The following is a 21,213-nucleotide window of genomic DNA, read 5'->3' as shown; positions in this document are numbered from 1 at the left end:
TACATGATTCCAAACATTTTTTACAAATAAATAACTGAAAAGTGGCGTGTGCGTAATTATTCAGCCCCCTGAGTCAATACTTTGTAGAACCACCTTTTGCTGCAATTACAGCTGCCAGTGTTTTAGGGTCTGTCTCTACCAGCTTTGCACATCTACAGACTGAAATCTTTGCCCATTCTTCTTTGAAAAACAGCTCCAGCTCAGTCAGATTAGATGGACAGCGTTTGTGAACAGCAGTTTTCAGATCTTGCCACAGATTCTCGATTGGATTTACATCTGGACTTTGACTGGGCCGTTCTAACACATAGATATGTTTTGTTTTAAACCATTCCATTGTTGCCCTGGCTTTATGTTTAGAGTCGTTGTCCTGCTGGAAGGTGAACCTCCGCCCCAGTCTCAAGTCTTTTGCAGACTCCAAGAGGTTTTCTTCCAAGATTGCCCTGTATTTGGCTCCATCCATCTTCCCATCAACTTTGACCAGCTTAATAATAATAATAATGGATTGCATTTATATAGTGCTTTTCGGGACCCCTCAAAGCGCTTTACAATACCACTATTCATTCACTCTCACATTCATACACTGGTGGAGGCAAGCTACAGTTGTAGCTTCCCTGTCCCTGCTGAAGAGAAGCACCCCAGAGCATGATGCTGCCACCACCATATCTGACAGTGGGGATGGTGTGTTCAGAGTGATGTGCAGTGTTAGTTTTCCGCCACACATAGCGTTTTGCATTTTGGGCAAAAAGTTCCATGTTGGTCTCATCTGACCAGAGCACCTTCTTCCACATTTAGGCCACGGTTCCTGGGTTGCTCTGTTAAGTTGTTACTTATTTTGATTTCCCCTTGTGACCTTTACCCTCTGTGTGCCCCTCTGTATCTGTGAGCCCTCATCTCCCCTCCTTGTGTTTCATTCAATGTTTTCCCCAGCCCGTTATGTCTGTGCTCTCTCTCTCTCTCCTTCTGTCTTAACCTCTGTGTACTTCCTGTTTTACTTTGACAGTCTCTCATCAGTATGCATCATGTTGTGTTCACTCCTGCCCTGTCTTGTTACGATTATCTGTGTCAGCTGTGTTCCCCGTGTGCTCCCACTTCCCTCCTTAACCCTCTGTGGATTTACGTCCGCGTCTCCCTCAGTTCGGTGTCGCGTTCTCCCTCATGACTGTGTGTGATTCTCCTTGTGTTTTCTGGTGAGCTTTATATTTAGTTTTTCCCAGTTTAGTTTTCTATAACTTGTGAGGTGCTTTTCCAGCAATAAAGCTGTGCTTTTTGAGTTTATCCCCCGTGTCCCCGTGAGTTTGCGTTTGGGTCCAATTCCTGCCTGCCACACAGCCGAAACCATGACACTTAAACAACCTCTGAGGCCGTCACAGAGCAGCTGTATTTGTACTGACATTAGATTACACACAGGTGCACTCTATTTAGTCATTAGCACTCATCAGGCAATGTCTATGGGCAACTGACTGCACTCAGAACAAAGGGGGCTGAATAATTATGCACACGCCACTTTTCAGTTATTTATTTGTAAAAAATGTTTGGAATCATGTATGATTTTCGTTCCACTTCTCACGTGTGCACCACTTTATGTTGGTCTTTCACGTGGAATTCCAATAAAATCGATTCATGTTTGTGGTTGTAATGTGACAAAATGTGGGAAAGTTCAAGGGGTTGAATACTTTTGCAAGCCACTGTACCTGAACCGATGACTTATTGGTGCTCCAGGGTTGGAGCACAGAGTCCTCTTTTCCACTTCTTACATTTATAAGTTGGCCAGAATAAGTGAAACTGGGGAAACCATGGCACACCCATGTTTCTGCCTGTAGTACCAACCCTTGTATGTGAAATATGCAGAATCAAGACACAGTTCCAAGAGCAAACACACTTCGTGGGTGCTGAGGTTGGGGTTGTCTTGTAATTTCTTACGAACTACTTAAACTGCTTCACTGACTGGAACACAAGTAAAGAGAACATCGCATGAGGCCATTGTTTCATCTGCCTCCCTAACGGCATCTCTCATTTTCTCAAAAAAATCCAAAGTGTTCTGGATTTGGTGTTTAAAGCTGCCTACCAACAGATTGATAATTACAGACAATTGTTCAATCCGGACAATCCAGATGGATGATAATGTTGTCGTCATTACTAAGCAATGTGAATGCCTTTCTCTCCTCCATGCTGATGTTGGATGCTGGGGACTTTGCATTGCTTAGACAGGCCAAATCTTTCGTCCATAGTTGGTCTGCATTGCTGAAAACTAAGCTGTTTTTTAATTTTTTTTTAAATTTACAGTTATAAAAGGGTGTAAAAGAGTGTATTTATTTATTTAATTATTTGTTAAAAAACCCTAACCAACCTAGCAACTGACCAAACAAACAAAAAACCCCTGAATAAACCAGCTAGTATTGGTGCTTAAAACCAAATCCCAAATAGTTTTCCTTTGAAGGTCCTCATTAGACCCTTAACAGAGGAAACATAATTGTTTCAGGGCACTTTCATGGGTTGTTTTGAATGTTAGAAACAAATCAATAACTTGATTTTTCAGTTGGAACATTTGTCAGTTCTGACACATCACAGCACAACAGCACAAAATGGGGACATTCATGCGGCGATCTGGAACCTTTGTATGATTATCAGATAAGTATAAATGAGCAATATGTCTTCTCATGGTCCTAGATGTTGGATTAAGGGTTTTTGAATACTTGGTTTCAAATACTTGTTTAAGTATTTTCTGCTTGATTCTCAAGTTAGTTATTGTTCATATCTTTATCTTCTTGCATTTCCTTAGTGCTTTCAATTTCAATTTCAATTTCTATCTTCCTCATTACCGTTTTATGTTCACTCATTTTCAGTATTCATAGTTATTTCCTGTTTTACTTTGGTAATAATAGTCATCTATATATTGTCTTTGGATTGACTGATTAGCTGCTCACTGTATAACTGTTTGGAAAAGAGCCGTCTAAAATGTGAATTTACACCTTCCCAAACAACTGCTGATCTTATGCACATGACACTCCCACCCTGTCCTTAGTGTACACGAAAAAGGGAACTGCCATTTGTCCTTATCTTGTAGTCCAGTCAACTAGAAGCAGTGAGAGAGTTTGCTCTATCATCAGGGCTGGGCATTTGATAGGATTCTGGCACTACAGCTAATCAATCTGCAGCACAGAGCTGCCAGGAGATGTGTAACAAAGCTCAAAGAACCTCACAAATGGTCCAGTCCTGGGGATTAGCCTCTGCACAGGATTAAATATTGATTTTGAACGTCTAAAAAAGCTTATTGTATAAAACTGCAGCAGACTACAAAAGTAGCGGACTCTATTCATGAATCTGTCTTTCAGAGAGGAGCATGAACTTTCAAATACAGAGACCCGGAGCATGAATTAAAACAGAAATAAATGGAGGAGAAATCAATGGCAGGGATGAACTATGGTGGCACATTGTTAACTGGGGAATCATAAGTCTCCCTCACTTCTTCATGTTGGAGGTGAGAGGGTGGTATATTTGCTTCTTCTGATTGTGATGACTACTTTATTGTAAATCCTAAAACTTTCTCACGTTATTTTTGATGATGGGCCGTTTCTATGGGAGTTCTAGTTTGTAACTCAAGTACAGCTGAACAATTTAATGGTTTTATGAATGATTAAAATATGTATGAAGTCCAGGGTGTACCCTGCCTCTCATCCTATGACAGCTGGAATAGGCTCCAGGACCCTATGACCTTGAATTGGATAAGTGGAAGGAAACTGATAAATGGCTGGAAGTACTGAAGTAAATAGGCCTTTATTGGAAATGATTACGTGATTAAAAAAGCAAAATAGCAGCTTTTTTCAGTGATTGTGTGAATGTGTGCGTGAATGGGTGGATGACTGGATGTGTAAAGCGCTTTGGGGTCCTTAGGGACTAGTAAAGCGTTATACAAATACAGGCCATTTACCATTGTGAAAACATGTTGCAAAAAATTAGATGGAAGGTGAGTCAGTTTAGTTCACACGGTGAGAAAGCAACTATGTGGTACACAACTGACGTTCTACTAGCAGCCTGGGTTTAGGGAGCGTGGGTAAAGCCTGGTTCTGCCAGAGGTTTCTTCCTGTTAAAATGAATTTTTCCTTCCCACTGTTGCCAATTGCTTGCTCAAATTGGTCATTGAGTATTATTGTGGGGTCTTCACAATGAAAAGCATCATGAAGGGACTATTCATGTGATATATATATATATATATTAGGGGTGCAACGATACACAAAATTCACGGTTTGGTTCGGTTCGATACTTTGGTGTCACGGTTCGATATTTTTTCGATACAAAAAAATGTTCATGCATTTTTAATTTGTCATTTATTAAAATTATAAATATATATTTTAACTCAAAAGTACAGTTTTTAAATTTAACCCTAACCCTTGTGCGTGTTTTTTATTTTGACAGCGAATGCGCACCTGCGGACCACTTATGTACAGCCCTGGTTATTTAGCTCATCATATCGCAGCCACAGAAATTCTTTTGTCCATGAAACCATAAAGCTGCACTTTCTTTTTGCCTTATAGTCTGATTTGTCATAACTTCTCCGTTTTGTGGTAAGCTTTTCTTTGGCTGTCACTTCTTCACCCCGACCTGTCTTATTTGGCTCAGCAGAACTAAAATATATATCCTGCTGCTTTTACACACGGACTCACATAAGCTCAGCGATTCTCTGCGCGATCAACCTCTCACATGTTTAAGCTTGCTGCGGGAGATTTCACTTGTCATGTTTGCATAGTAAGCTAACGATTAATAAGACGATGTCAGAGGAATTGGTGCACAAATTATCATCACTCACAGATCAGTGCTGTCGCTCTCTATACACAGTTCGCACGATTGCAAAGTGAAAGCAAAAAAACAAGCGCAAATTCAAACGCGATTTCAATATGTCACATATTGACAGTGGCTCACCGATGCCAATGACATAATTACCCAGCTACATTTCTGAAAGAATGCAAAAGCATTGACATATATTTTTCCTACAATAGCCCGACGGGCAGGGAAGAGATAGATTTTGGTAGCCCGACTGAAAAAAATCGCTAGCCCCGGGACGTCGGGCTAGCGATATTGCAAGCCCTGTATCTGATTGAGGAATCACTCATCTTTGGAAAAGAGAGTTTATTACAGAGAAATGTCTCTTTCCAAAATAAAAGCTATACTATCCGCTTCTTCTGGGCTATATTCTCAGCAGCATAAGGAGAATCATGTGCTAACAGCTGTCTAAATGACTCGGCTAAAGTTAGTAGCATGCTTGTTGTTTTTGTCTTTGCACTAGGATGATGTCGGCGTAAATGTGCAGTCATATTCGTTGTGTTCCCACTAGTGCTTTCAGGTTAATCTCGTTGAAATGACCTTAACGCCACAACACGGCAAATCTCTGTTAACGAGCTACCGCCGATCTCTCCGTGCATGGGGCTAGACGGCCAACACGTTAACGAGCTAACTGCGCTAACACACTAGTTCACACCAATGTAATTGAGCATTGCACGGCACATCCAACATACTGTTTTACTTTAGTCCATGACTCGCTTACCTTCAGGGTCATACGTCACATGAAAACCAAAATAATTCCAAACGCCAGATCTGAATGAGGTTCAATTTGCCTGTTGCAAGGAGAGCTTAACTTCTGTCTCGCTAGCTTGCCCTGCGCTCTTCCTTCTGACTATGCTGTCTGTGTGGAGCGCTCAGTGGATCTACGCTGGAAAGTGCAGCCTAGGCGGAGTAGTCGAACGCAGATTCACTGAGCGCTCAACACAGACAGCATCGTCAGAAGGAAAGTTGATAAAATAAATTACAAATGTTGTATTGTTCGATACATATGCGTACCGAACCGAAAGCACTGTATCGAACGGTTCAATATCGATACGAATATCGTTGCACCCCTAATATATACATATATATATATAGTCTAGCCTAGGACCCTTACTGGATACAGACGCCCCAGGCAGAAATTGAACTTGCGCTCCTCTGCTCCAAGGGCATGTAGTCTAACCACTACGCTATCCAGCTGCTATTCAGAGTGCTAGGTGCAGTGAGTCCCAAGCTAGGCGAGTGGCTCCAGCAGATCCCGGGAACAACATCGGAGATCTCTGTCCAGAAGAGCGCAGTCCTGGGAACAGCTAAGATACTGTGCAGGACCCTCAAGCTCCCAGAAGGAGAAGGAAAGTAGTGGGGCAGTCTACAGCGTGGATATTCAATTCAATTCAATTTTATTTATATAGCGCCAAATCACAACAACAGTCTTTAGAATAAAGGCGCCTTTATATTGTTAGGTAGACCCTACAATAAAATATACAGAGAAAAAACCCAACAATCATATGATCAAACCTTATGAGCAAGCACTTTGGCGACAGTGGGAAGGAAAAGGATGCATCAGTCACGGCCATCTGCCGTGACTGGTTGAGAGACCCAGAGATTAATAACAAGTGTGATTCAGCAGAGAGGTCTATCAACACATGTTGAGTGAGAAAGGCGACTGAAAAGGAAATACTCAATGCATCATGGGAATCCCCCAGCAGTCTACACCTATTGCAGCATAAATAAGCGAGGATTCAGGGTCACCTGGTCCAGCCCTAACTATATGCTTTAGCAAAAAGGAAAGTTTTAAGCCTAATCTTGAAAGTAGAGATAGTGTCTGTCTCCTGAATCCAAACTGGAAGCTGGTTCCACAGAAGAGGGGCCTGAAAACTGAAGGCTCTCCCTCCCATTCTACTTTTAAATACTCTAGGAACAACAAGTAGGCCTGCAGAGCGAGAGCGAAGTGCTCTAATAGGGTGATATGGTACTACAAGGTCATTAAGATAAGATGGGGCCTGATTATTTAAGACCTTGTATGTGAGGAGCAGGATTTTGAATTCTGGATTTAACAGGAAGCCAATGAAGGGAAGCCAAAACAGGAGAAATCTGCTCTCTCTTTCTAGTCCCTGTCAGTACTCTTGCTGCAGCATTTTGGATTAGTTGAAGGCTTTTCAGCGAGTTTTTTGGACATCCTGATAATAATGAATTACAGTCGTCCAGCCTGGAAGTAATAAATGCATGAACTAGTTTTTCAGCGTCACTCTGAGACAGGATATTTCTAATTTTAGAGATGTTGCGCAAATGGAAGAAAGCAGTCTTACATATTTGTTTAATATGTGCACTGAAGGACATGTCCTGGTCAAAAATGACTCCAAGGTTCCTCACAGCGTTACTGGAGGCCAAGGTAATGCCATCCAGAGTAAGAATCTGGTTAGATACCATATTTCTAAGCTTTTCAGGGCCGAGTACAATAACCATAGTTTTGTCTGAATTAAGAAGCAGAAAGTTAGAGGACATCCAGGTCTTTATGTCTTTAAGACATTCCTGCAGTTCAACTAATTGTTGTGTGTTATCTGGATTCATGGACAGATAGAGCTGGGTGTCATCTGCATAGCAGTGAAAATGTATGCTATGTCTTCTAATGATGCTGCCTAAGGGAAGCACGTATAATGTGAAAAGAACTGGTCCTAGCACTGAACCTTGTGGAACTCCATAATTAACCTCGGTGTGTGAAGAGGAGGATATTACTTTGATTTTTTTACCGCAGAAAAGGATGAGAGCATGATGGTAAAGTGGAGGCTGCTCCAGGACAGTAACAATTATGCTGATAATACAACTTCGGGTCCTTGCAAGCACCTGCGAAGACAGCATGCTAATGCTAAGCTAGCCAAGAACACAGAGTAATCTTAAAGCTGAGTGAATGCTGACCCCAGCCCAGCATCGTCATAAAGTGAGCTGTTATTTGTGGTGAAGTCAGCCACTGCTAAACTTCAACAGGTAAAAAAGGGATGAGAAGTCAGGCTGCAGCCTCCATTTCCACCTGTTCATGTTTCTATAGTAGAATCAACATGACCATCACTTTAAAGTTTGGTTTTCATCTTTGCTTCGTATTGTTGGCTTTGTGTTCATACCTAACTACTAATATATATATATATATATATATATATATATATATATATATATATATATATATATATATATATATATATATATATATATGTGTGTGTGTGTGTGTGTGTGTGTGTGTGTGTGTGTGTGTCCTCATTAGGATAGGGATTTGTGTTGGTGGGTGGGACTGTAGCCTGTAGGTTTATATTGTTAATTGGTAATTATGAGACAGTGAGTTTCAGATCATTTTATAGAGTAACATGATAGTAACTTAACGAGTAGTACAAAAACCGGTTCTTGATTCCCATCCCTATCGATAAGGGAATAGATTAAGAGATTGAATCAATAAGTGATCGATAATGGAAATGGAACAGCTAAATTACTCAAACTCATACTCCATTTCTCATACATACTCGGCACAGATGTTTCTGTATACTAATTGAATTGAGTGATCATGTGGCTCACATGAATAGTATTCATATTTAAAACAATTTTAAATGATGATAACAACAGGAGAAAGTGAATTAACATCTCCTTAAAGTTCAGTATGGTTTTTGCAAACAGTTTTAGTCATTCAGTGTTGTATTGAAGTGCACTAAAAGTGACCAAATTAAATTTTTGGGGTTGGCCTGGGTAAATGCCCTGGGACTGATCACTTGTTATATAATCTTTAATCCAAGAAAAAACAAAACTTTTTTCCACTTCCATTTCCACTTCACTGATTCAAAGATTTACAAGATGAATTCTCTGTAACAAGTTCATATTTCCCAGAGGAGCAATCTTTGGATTAATTCATTTTTGCCAGATAAACAGAGGAGTCACATTCTGTACAAAACCAACACCATCTGTTGTATGTCATTATTATTACTATAAAATGTGCTGTTGTTTTCTGATGTCCTTTATTGGTGATTGTAAGTTTGATTGGTTTAGTTAGTTAAAAGTGTTAGAGTTACTAAAAAATATTGGGAACAAAAGTCCTGCTCAGTGTAACTATATAATATCAAATATGCACAATTTTATTTATACAGTGCCAAATCACAGCAACAGTTGCCTCAAGGCGCTTTATATTGTAAGGTGGACCCTACAATAATACATACAGTGAAAAAACCCAACAATCATATGACCTCCATATGAGCAAGCCCTTTGGGACAGTGGGAAGAAAAACTCCCTTTTAACAGGAAGAAACCTCCGGCAGAACCAGGCTCAGGGAGGGGCGGGGCCATCTGCTGCGACTGGTTGGGGTGAGAGAAGGAAGACAGGATAAAAGACATGGTGTGGAAGAGAGCAAGTATGATTCAATGCAGATAGGTCTATTAACACATAGGGGGTGTCCAAATTCATAGGCTGCATCCTCCTGACGCTGCACTTTTAGACCGATTACATCACAGCGACGTGACAAAGGCTGTCCAAATTCATAGACTCCTACAAATGCGTCCTCCTTTTCCTCAGATTTGAAGGATGGGTCGGGTGTAATCCTTCGTGGCCCACCATATCCCAGGATTCATAGCGCGGCCCAGCCAATTCCAGTTTCCAACAATGGTGACAGCTACTTAGTTTTAATATTATTCTTATTACTTTTTCTGGGTCACAAAATAAACTTTTAAGATATTTTCAGGTGAGAATGTAGCTGTGTAAACTTCAAATATCTGCTTGGTTTATCAAGACATCACATATTTGTAAAACAACTCCAACATTTTTGGAGACGTCTGTTACCCACCAGCTCGATAGCTAGCCGGGGCGATAACAGCGAACTCCTCACACATCGTTTTCAAACCTCCTGCGGTCTTTCGCTACTTAGGTTAAACTTAAAACTGTTATTGTTTTTAGTGTTTTATTTGTTCTTGAGTAGATCGGTTTGGCTGAGGATACAGCTGAACAAATGTCAAACGGAAAACTGATTAAACAGAAGTCTAAGATGATCGAGAATTTACGCCAGTGTCCTGTTATATTTTAGATAGCAAGGAGCAAACGGCTGAGTTTATTAAACTCCACCGAGACAGCTGGTGACGCAAAACTGAAGGCTAGACCGTCCAATTTCACAGCCGCTCACGTCCGGCCTACCCAGCCTTCGGAGGACCTGGCCCACGTAGACCGCCTATGAATTTGGACACCCCTATAGTCAGGGATGGGTATCGAAAACCGGTTCTTGTTGAGAACCGGTTCCCACTGTTTCAATTCCTTGGAATCGTTTGCCACTTTTAAAAACGATTCCCTTATCGATTCCAGTCGCCCCGAATGACGTCATCACGTTGAGTAGCGTCTTTTACCCAGTAGGAAACACGGCGCCTGAGCGGCACAAACGCTCAAAAGTTTGGTTACACTTTATGAGAAAGGATGACAACAGGGCAACGTGCAATACTTGCAAAGTAGAGATTTCATCAAAGGGAGGAAACACTACGAATATGCAAAAGCATTTGCTCAAAAAACACGCGATTGCTTTCAACGAATGTCGTGTTTTTGATCCGCTCCGGACTAGCGAAGCTCAACCCAGCAGCAGCGGTAGCGTTTCCACGTCCTCTCCCGTTAATACTGCAGGTAACTAATCAATTAGCATTGCATATTATGTTAGCGCGATCTACCTTATTACAAAACCTGCTATTACTGTGCGTTGCATTTAGATAACCATGATGAGAGAGACAGAGTCTGGCTGGCTCAGATGCTGGCAGTTCTCACTGCAGTCTACCGGTAGCGTCTCCTTTCAGGCCAGGATAGACGAATGTCACCCAGCAGTGTCTAAGTTTGTGGTCAAAGGCTTGCACCCATTTGCCACAGCAGATGCCCCCGATTTCACTTTGGTAAGTGAATGTGTTTAATTGTAGGCAGGGACATTACTGGATATTCTTGTGTAATTGCTACAGAATAATTTATGTTAAACTTTGTTATTGCTACAGGAGAATATTTATTTTATTATTTTACATTTACATTTTTTTTCCTGGGGACCCTGTGACACCCCATTGAAGAGCCGTAGGCTGTGGATCTCTTAAGATCTCACTGTTGGGTTTGTAAGGCCACGTTACTCCTAAATTTCTATCTTGTTCAAAGAGAAGATATAAAACACAGTTCTAAGCTAATCGACTTTAGTGTTCTCCTTTTTAAAAAAAAAGAATCGATAAGGAATCGAATCGTTAAACAGAATCGAAAATGGAACCGGAATCGTTAAAATCTTATCAATACCCATCCCTACCTATAGTGAGTGAAAAAGGTGACTGAAGAAGAAATACTCCCCCAGCAACCTACACCTATTGCATCATAACTAAGAGGGATTCAGGATTCTGTATGTAGTTTGTACTAAATACAGATGTAAAACAATACATATAAAATAATGGACTCCTCTTTGTATGCCTCACAGTCATTTGGTCGACTGCCTACCATTTTCAAATGAGAAAGTACTGGATAATGTTCAGACCTCGACACAAGCAAGTCATGTGACAAACTGGCTGCTGCAGGAGTTAGACTAGTTTTAGACTAGTTGAGACAAAATGCTGACAGACTGGATGTTAAATCATAAATGTCATGCCAAAAAATAAAAAGTGAAACAAGGTTAGGCAGTAAACTTTTATTGGACTAACAAAACAAAACAAAACAAAACAAACATGCATGCATACACACAAACACATAAAACCCTTAGCACAAACAGTGAAGAGCAAACAAAAGCATCATGTCCTCGACAGAAGAGACTACAGCAAATACAGCCACTTCTCCTGCATCAATAATCCCCACTTAATAATCAGGAGATTAACTGATATCAGGTGTGCAGATGATGGTGGCTAGAAACAAATAAGGATGGTGGGTAGGGTGGGGCGAAAAAGCAGAGGGTCCCCTTAGCAAAGTGCAGCCCCTCCTTCATTCCCTGCAAACATAAAACTAATTACAATTGATTTATTATGGATCAGGTACCTTATCAGGTAAGAGAGGGAATTACCATTCTGAGCCAAAGGTTTGCAGCAGGTCACTGCTGAATGAGAAAATCAATCTAAGCTGAGTGTGTCACATCCCAAGGAGAACACAGCTAAAACACTTTCTTTTAAAAAGGCTGAAAATCATGTTTTTTTATACATGACATTACTCAGTAAATATGAACGGATCACCAGATCTTGCCAGGGAGAATAGTGTACACTGTAAAGTGAAATTTTCTTTGGTGGCGATATGTTGTATTTTATAAAAGAGAAGAAACATTGCCTGATGCTTTCCTCTGAAGAAATATTTTCTTTGTTTCCACCTTGTTTTTCTGTGGCTAGTGTCAGGCCCTCTCCAGGTCTCCAACACTCTTTTTTTTCCACCCTGAGCAACTTTGAAAACTTCATCAATATGTTAATGACTTAATCTTTAAACACTTAAAGAAACCGTTAATAAACATTGATTTGAACACTTGCCACCATTAAGTCACATTAATCCAGTGCAAATAGCTGATACACAAACTGCAACACAGGGCAATTTGTGCAGGATTACTAAAAAGGAAAAATTATGTCAAAGACACTGATCATTCTTTCAGTAGCAGGAATGAAATGAGGCAGTTTGACTCTGTCAAAAGATGACTAAGTCTTCACTTTTTCTGATGATTTCAGCAAGTTTAAAAGGAAGATACTCTCTAAAAGAGAGTTATTGAAAAATCGAATCATTTTTTCAAGAGTGTCATCCTCAACAAGACCACCTACAGTCACAATATTAACAGGTCTGGATTTGGCTTTTAAAGCTGCAATGAATAAAACAGATGTTTAGCACTATGTTTAGCACACCTCCATTGTCAAGTTTGCTGACGACACTGCTGTTGTGGGCCTGATCTCCGACAACATCGAGACGGCCTACCTGGAGGAGATTAGGAACCTGGAGACCTGGTGCCAGGAGAATAACCTCCTCCTAAACATCAGCAAGACTAAGGAGCTGCTCGTGGACTTCACTACAAAGCAGGCGAGGAATTACAAACCCCTCATCATCAGTGGCACGCCAGTGGAGAGAGTGGACAGTTTCCGATACCTGGGTGTCCACATCACTCAGGACCTGTCATGGTCCTGCCACATCAACACCCTGGTTAAGAAAGCCCGTCAGCGTCTCTTCTTCCTCTGAAGACTTAGAGACTTCCATCTGCCTCTGAAGGTGCTCAAGAACTTCTACTCCTGCACCATCGAGAGCGTCCTGACGGCAAACATCTGCACCTGGTTTGGGAACAGCACCAAGCAGGACAGACGAGATCTGCAAAGGGTGGTGCGCTCGGCAGAACGCATCATTCAATCAGAGCTCCCTGACCTGCTGTCCATCTACACCAAGCGGTGCAAGTCCAAAGCTAGGAAGATTATGATGGACCTCTCCCATCCCAACAATGGACTCTTCTCACTGTTGAGGTCTGGGAAGCGCTTCCGCTCCCTTAAGGCCAAAACAGAGAGAATGAGGAGGAGCTTCTTCCCCCAGGCTATTCGGGCCCTGAACCAGGTGTAGGACTGGACTCTCCCAAACACGTCACTATAAGACTGGACTCTCACACACGTCACCACACGCACCACCACACATTTCCTATAATCCTATAATTCCTATAATTTATAATCCTTATCTTTATAATCTCTTCTGCTATTTGCACATTCTTTACTGTAAATTCCTAAGTTAATTTGTAAATTTTTGTAGTAAACTGTAAATTGAAAATATTGTAAAACTTTTCTTCTGTCATTTAATGGTCGGGCATTGTACAGCTACAAGCATTTCACCCCCATGTCATACTGTGTATGGTTATGTGTGTGTGACAAATAAAATTTGAATTTGAATTTGACACATAGGGAACACATAGAGAAAGATATTCACTAAGCACACTATCAGTTGTTAGCATCTTGATGGTCGCGATGAGAGAGCATCTTCACTAACTCATCCTGGATATTGGTTCTGACACTCACCAGCCCTCCCAGCCACCCTTCGTCTGTTTAGTGTACAGTCTCAGACTGCTGGATGTGGTGTGACGCCCTCCATGTATGGTAAGGAGCTTTCTTGTCTTGATGCCAGTGGCGTCTGTCTCCTCCTTTAACCAGCTTATTATCCCAGCAGGGTATCTGATGACAGGCAGGGGATAGGTGCTGAATTCCTAGATCCTGTTCTTCCCATTCAGCTGACTCCTCAGGACTTACTCTCTACAGGGATTTGATGGTTGCAGTTTTCCTAGTGGCCTCTTCATGGTTCTCATTTCAATCCTGTACTTAATGGTGACTTGTGCTGTTGGTTTGACGTTGGTCACTAGTGTTGTTTTCTATTTCCACTGCATTCCTGATTCAAGATTCAAGATCCTTTTATTTATCACGTACATAGTTATACAAGTATAACATGCAGTGAAATGTGACCTGATACGCTCCTCGACTGTGCAAAATAGAGAGAGAAAAACCCCCATTATACAGTAAGTAAGTAGATATACACAAAGAGGACATTATGTGCAATAAGTGAGTGGATTATATACACTAAGTTAAATAGAATAAAACAACCTGGAAATTCACAGTTCAAAAATCTGGGAATGTACATTGCGTGAGTGGGGTGTTAAAGTGACTTAAAGTGCCCCAATGAAGTCAGAAGGATCAGGCATGATTGGGAGTATGTGAGTCCTGACTCAGTTTGTTATGGTTGAGTGTGCGTGTGTGTGTGTGTGTGTGTGTGTGTGTGGGGGGGGGGTTCTGATGTAACACACGGCTGGCCTGAGGGTAGAAGCTCCTCTTGAGGGTCTCTGTTCTTGCCCGGATGGTGCAGAACCTTCTGCCTGATTGCAGAAGTTGGAACAGTTTATTGCTGGGGTGGAACAGGTTCTTCAGTATCTGAGTGGCTCTGGTCCAGTATCTTTTGGTGTAAATGTCCTGTAGGGAGGGAGGAGCAGTCCTGCAGCAGCGTTCTGCTGTATGGATCACTCTCTGAAGAGTTTTTTTGTACTTGACACAGCTGTTCCCATACCAGGACTTTCTGTGTGAGGATGCTCTCCACAGCAACTATATAGAAAGTCCTGAGGATCCCTGGAGAGGCCCTGAACTTCCTCAGTTGTCGTAAGTGGTGCAGGCTCTGAATAGCCTTTTTGAACTGGATCTGAATGTGAGCAGACCATGTCAGATCTGAGGAGATGTGGACACCAAGGTATTTGAAGGACTGCACCCTCTCCACTGGAGCTCTGCTGATGATAATGGGCTTGTAGTTCCTGTGCTGACTCCTTGTGAAGTCCACCACCAGCTCCTTGGTCTTGCCGACGTTCAGCTGGAGGTGGTTATCCTGGCACCACATTGCCAGATGAAGGCTCTTGGGGTCCTATTGGGTTTGTACAGTTCTAGGCATTCCAGGATCCATGTGTGAGGCACTGTGAGTCATAGGCTTTGTTGTAGTTAATCCAGGTAGTGCAGGTTGGTTAGTCTGGTCTTACAGTCTTGAGGGATGGATCAAGACTGGAGATAATAAAGAATAGTCGTGGTGGACAAGCAGAGGAAGATGTAGCTATACATCCTTCCTTCATCACAAGGAAGGAAAATGAGAAACTTGAGAAATACCAAGGGCTGAAAGCTTGAGAAGATGTGGAGGGTGAAGGCAACAGTGCTCCCCCACCCAGGTAATCGAAGCACTGCCCCAAGTGCTTCGATTACTTGGGTGAGTAGCTCCAGCTACTCCCAGGATTAACATCAAGATCGCTGTCCAGAAGAGCGCCGTCCTGCAGCAACAGTGCTAACCACTGTGCCACCATGCTGAGTTCAGTTCTCTTCAGTTTAATTGGATTTATATTGTAAGGTAAAGACTCTAGAATTCATCAAACGCTTGTGGGAAAAAGTTCTTTAATTGTAACTTTATGGAGTTTTCCTTGTGACTTTTTAAAATATGTGTGTTTCAAACATTTGTACCTCTTTTCTGTTCTGTGGCTTCTCCCACTCAGTAACCTGACCAAGAGGACTCAAGCTTGAAGGGTAAAGACTGTCCACAGTGGGGAAAACAAGTGTGTGACTGGGACTTCTTTCAGTTTTGTGTAGCTCATATTTTCTACAGCTGACCAGTTTCATGTAAGATTTACAGAAATTATAGGACGATCTGATTTCCTCGTGTCAGCATTGTTCCCACATCATCATAATTAATGTTGTTCCAGGTTCAACATTGCAAGTGACCAATCACCTTCTTGTGACGTCATTCCTTTGCGACTTCGAAATACCCGCCTTCGATTATTTCGAAATACAAGTGAAGAAGCGAAAAACCGCCGCCTGTCCGCCGAATTTGAAGTCAATTCGCCTGTCCGCCGAATTTGAAGTCAATTTAGGATACTTTCCTTTAATAAACGGTAAGCATTATACATATGTTCCTCACTTGGCTTGCTGTTTGTTTGCTAGCGATAGGCTACTTGACAACAGCATTAGCTAACCAGTGTTCTCTAGACCAGCGTTCCCCAACTTTTTGGGTGTTTCGTGGCCCGGGGGTTGGGTCAGGCAAAATTGCAGTAGCTTCCCTGATCATTTTACAAACATAAGTGAAGAGAATCTGGACTAAAAGGCCTAGACTTATGGTTGTGTGCTGAATCTATGAATCAAACTATCACCTGGAAACATAATTAACTGGTCCATAGCTGTGAAACTGGACATGAGTTCTTGATTCTATGGAGATTAACAGTAATCCAGAAATTTACAAATTTGTCCTGGTACATCGCGTAAATGTTGTCCCAGGGACATCGCGTAAATGTTGTCCCTGGGACATTGTGTAAATGTTGTCCCTGGGACATCATGTAGAATTTGCCCTGGGACATCGTGTAGATGTTGTCCCTGGGACATCGTGTAAATGTTGTCCCTGGGACATCGTGTAATTGTTGTCCCTGGGACATCGTGTAGATGTTGTCCCTGGGACATCGTGTAAATGTTGTCCCAGGGACATCGTGTAGATGTTGTCCCTGGGACATCGTGTAGATGTTGTCCCTGGGACATCGTGTAAATGTTGTCCCAGGGACATCGTGTAGATGTTGTCCCTGGGACATCGTGTAAATGTTGTCCCTGGGACATCGTGTAAATGTTGTCCCTGGGACATCGTGTAAATGTTGTCCCTGGGACATCGTGTGATAGCTTGTAAATAATGGAATGAAAATTATTGATTGTTATTAACTTGTGAAAAAGAAGTGTAACAAATCCACATGTTATGTTCTTACACCCTTACAGAAACTGTGACTCCTTCACAATGTCAGGTAAATGTCAACTCATGTTGAATAATCAACCAATCAAGCCTTTTATTATCACATGCAATGTTACACGTACAACTGCAATGAAAATTTCACCCCCTTCTGACCATACATATATTGCTTAAACATCACATTGGAAAGACAGGTCGGAAACAGTTAGGAAGGTCAGAAAACAATTTAATTAATAGATGAGGAGGAGAAAAAAGAACTACAACCAGACAAAGCTCCTAGAAGACTGAAATGGATGATGGTTGCAGCATGCAAAAAGAAAATGATATCTGTTGACTACAGCATATGCTTTCTCACAGATTACCTTGTGGGAGTAGCTGGACCAAACTCTATTGGTATTTCAAGTTTGAAATCCCTGTTTGACCAGACTAACATTTCAGATGAGGTACCTCTTGACATAAAAATCCTTTTATGTTGTCATAAAACTAATGTTAAATTCTGCTTTAAATTGATTGGAGCCTGTCTGGAAAACGGCAGCCACTGGACCTTGTTTGTAAGTTGCACAGATTTTGCACTCTCTCTAGTGCATGATACTTTTCAGTGTCCCTCATTAGGAAAGCTCAAGGCCCAAGCCTACCATATCCATCTTTTTACAAAACAGTTTTGTGACATACCCAAGAGGACCATAGTCTATATGAATTCATTTGGCGAGTCGGAGGTCAGAAAAAGTGCGGTGTTGAAAAACTGGAGGTAATTAATTAACATATTTAACATAACATATTTAATTTAATTGAAATCATTACCGAACGTGGTTATTGATTTCTCTATATGCTTTTTATTTGTAATAACTGCGATCTCTCAGCTCATTTGCTTCAGCAAGAGGCTGCGCTGGAGAGTGGACCTTGTCACATGTGAGCCACCCACATCAACAGGATGGGAACTCATGTGGAGTGCATGTCATAATGGTACTGAAAACTATAGCTTTAACCTATATAAGTAATGTTTACATTTTTGCCTATTCAGTTTTTAAAGCCTTAGAGGCAGGATGGTAAAATCTAAATTTTTTTTGTAGATTGAACCATTTCAGCAGTAATGCTTTGCTTTGGTTGCTCTGTTTTTTTTTTTTTCCTCGGGGGGGGGTTAAAAACAAACAAACATTTCTTTGTTAATCTAATTCTTTTTGTTCTTTTTTTTTTTTTTTCGTCAATTATTAGTTTGCCCAATCTCTCATTGACGGTAAAACACAAGTGGAGGAGTACAACACTGAAATCACAAAGCTCAGGTCCCGACTTTGCCGCTACTTATTTTCCTCAATAGGTAAAGATAAAATTAGCTGCCTTCTTTTTCTCTAACATTGGAAAATGTAACTTGTACTTAAACAAATTATATTTTGCAGATCGAACTAGGAAGTGCAGTCAGTGCTGGTGTGTGATTGCAGCCAAAGACCGGGTACACTATGACATGTCCTTAGCCATATAGATTGTTTATTTAATGGACTTTGTTCATTTGTTTTTTGTTTGTTTATTTCTTCTTCTTCTTCTTTTTTTTTTTTTATTCACAGGTGCAGTGCCAGAAATGTGGTGCATACAAGCACATGCGTTGTTCAAAGTCTGTTTGTGGCATCTGTATCTTCTGTGAGAGTAAGTCACAATATAACTAAACAATGTCCAAAAATGTTTAAAGTGAAATTTTTTTTCGTAATTTTGCCTTTGCACACCAGGACTGTGTAATTAAAGTGGACGTTTCAAGATCCAGTTTTTACACAAAACTATTTTAGACATAACTGTGTCGTATTGTGGGGATTTCTCTTCACAATTAAATTGATATAGTGCTGTTTATATCATTCTTCTTTATGTAACAGCACAGTGCAGCACAGCAGAGGGAAAGGAGTTGTGCAGCATAGTGGGTGGCTATACAGGAGGAGCAATAGAAGTAGCCAGTGAAGAATGTCATCAGGGAAAGCATCAGGCAGCGAATGACAAAGGAAAAGTTCCTAAGGGAGAGAACATCTGCAGCAAATCGACAAGTAACAGTGAGATAGGAAGACTGACAGTCAGAGATGAAGGTACACAGACTGAAGACAACGAAAAAGAAGCAGAAGTATACGGCACAAGTCTGAGTACAGATAATGCTGCTGCTGATGATGTTGACAGGATCGATGCAGATGCAGAATTTCAAACTGATTCAGAAGGAACTAGTACAGTTTACAGAGTGCATGGTCGCTTATCTGTACCAAGCTCAAAAAAGAAAACCTACACAATAACAGAAGACGAGATCAAGCGCAGAATCAACGCAGAGAACATGTCAGTTCATGTTTTCAGAGGTTTGATTGGGGTAGGTATACATTTCGTGATTTTGATGTCACCTGAAATAAATCCGGGTTACTCGTATCAATGAAGTGACAATGTGGCTGGAAATTGTGCATTTGCTGCAACATATACACAATTACACCATGTAAACAAAAGCATTTAACTTTGTGCGCGTGTGTGTGTCTCTCTCTGCTCTTTTGGTGTTTGCACTTTTTCTTTTTTAGGGCCGTAAAGCCAAACTGATTCTTGACAGGCCTAAGAAGGCCAAAACTAAAGTAACAGTGTTTAGTGTTCTGAGTGAAGAGGAGGCTGGGGAGCTAGCCCTCGGGTTTGCCGGAAGATTGGCCTGCGATGTCACAACAGACATGGTCTGTAAAGGCATCGACCATTCAAGTGCTGATATGACAAAGTAAGTTAGTAAAACAATATGAAAGTTGTATCTTTTTTGGTATTATTTGTCATTTCCCCGTATTTGGGTTATTGGTGTAACATTGTTAATCTTACTTTCTAATAACAGACAGACTCTTCTCAAAATCCAACACAATCTTAAACATGAGCTGACTGATTCCTCAACCTTCAGTTTGCTGACACACACCTTTGGCCCTGCTGCACTGGATTCTGTCATTTCATTCCTGTGTGAAAAACTTGATCTTGTCTCTTAAATAATGAAACCTTTTGTGACTTTTGTTTGTTCTGTAAATCAGAATCTTGAAAATTGTTCATTGTTGTTCTAAGTTTGTGTTAACTATTTGGCAAAAATGATTGGTTCCTAATCCAAACAGCATAATGACTGTTCTAACACATATCTTAAAAATGCTACAAAGAAAGAAAATTATCACATATGTTTCAATATGAATGTAATTGTGTCACACTCGGTTTGTAGTAGCTTTCCTGTTTTATTTTGAGTTTTGGTATGTTTACACTGTTATTTTTATTTCCCGTGTGTTCGTCTTCCCTTATTAGTTTTACTGTATTTAATTAGTCTGATTTAATAACTTATAATTATTTACTTTCCAGTGTGTATATATGCTCCTCGTTTGGATTATTGTTTGTTTGAGTTCTGCCTGTCTTTTCTATTAAAGATTTGGACTTTTGGACTATTAGTGGACCTCGTAGGTTTTTATTCTGTTCAATTGGTAATTGACTGGGTTTAATTTAGTGGCCTGGAAAACAGGCCGGAGGGGTCTGGTCATTTTAACCCCCTAAGACCCGAAATCTTCCATGGCATGCATTTTTAATTTCTCTTTGATATTTGGGCCGATTGGAACCCGATGAATGTAAAAAGAAAGAATTACCAGGTTTTGTTTTTTTTTACCTAATTTTTGTTTCTGAGAAAAATGAGAGCCACATATGAGGACATTAATTTGAAATTTCGATAGAACAGTTGCAGTATAATGTCCTCATAACTGTATATCAGGCACTTGTTGATCAAGATTTAGTATTTTGGTCTAAATAACCCAAAATGTGATGTCCACATGTGTGGACGCCAGGCTGGAGTAAAGTGTTAGAGCTATTTATACCTATGTAAACTTTTATACACTGGTTTTTACCTGTCTTGTTTCAGAAAGGTTTAAAAGGGTAATGTCCACAGTTTATTTGTTTATTTATTTGTTTGAATTCAACATATTTTATTAAAGTAATTGAGCTTGAACACAGAAAAAACTGAATCAAATAATCATAAAATCAAATCACTTGCACTATACTGAAGTCTAATCTACTCTGAGCTAATGCCGGTTTCCAACACTAATGATCGGGTGAAGGAGAGATATGAGGGTGTGCACGGCCACTGGTGCTCTTATCCCTGTTCTTTGTGATACAATCCAACAGGAAAGCAGTCAAACCCTTGGACATTAGCCAAGTTAACGTTCACAAATATATACACACAGAGGAACTCTG

The 21,213-nt window shown here is 40.8% G+C and overlaps 1 protein-coding gene and 1 long non-coding RNA gene across 3 annotated transcripts; both read left to right on the top strand.

Annotated features, from left to right (window-relative positions):
* The first annotated feature begins 15,932 nt into the window (after positions 1-15,932).
* LOC147327087 (uncharacterized) lies at positions 15,933-17,502 on the top strand. Its single transcript, XR_015129794.1, has 3 exons — positions 15,933-16,177; positions 17,040-17,065; positions 17,368-17,502. It is a non-coding gene; the product is annotated as an uncharacterized LOC147327087 (long non-coding RNA).
* A 17-nt stretch (positions 17,503-17,519) lies between these two features.
* LOC147327086 (uncharacterized) lies at positions 17,520-19,535 on the top strand. Of its 2 annotated transcripts, XM_086294692.1 has the most exons (7): positions 17,520-17,561; positions 17,670-17,758; positions 17,871-17,973; positions 18,223-18,325; positions 18,405-18,457; positions 18,570-18,648; positions 18,870-19,535. In XM_086294692.1, the coding sequence occupies exons 2-7, from the start codon at positions 17,703-17,705 to the stop codon at positions 19,403-19,405; spliced, it is 930 nt and encodes a 309-aa protein (XP_086150818.1). In that variant the 5' UTR covers positions 17,520-17,561; positions 17,670-17,702; the 3' UTR covers positions 19,406-19,535. The 2 variants fall into 2 exon arrangements, with proteins under 2 accessions (XP_086150818.1, XP_086150819.1); XM_086294693.1 differs by having other exon boundaries at positions 17,555-17,758.
* Positions 19,536-21,213: the final 1,678 nt, after the last annotated feature.

Source organism: Aulonocara sp. 'chitande type north' Nkhata Bay, linkage group LG6 (genome assembly GCF_057382095.1).
Source record: "Aulonocara sp. 'chitande type north' Nkhata Bay isolate Kocher_YH1m ecotype deep benthic linkage group LG6, A_spYH_male_GT1.1, whole genome shotgun sequence".
NCBI classification, from domain to species: Eukaryota; Metazoa; Chordata; class Actinopteri; order Cichliformes; family Cichlidae; genus Aulonocara; species Aulonocara sp. 'chitande type north' Nkhata Bay.
Note: the sequence above shows the minus strand (reverse complement) of the source record. Positions and strands in the feature narration are given on the sequence as shown.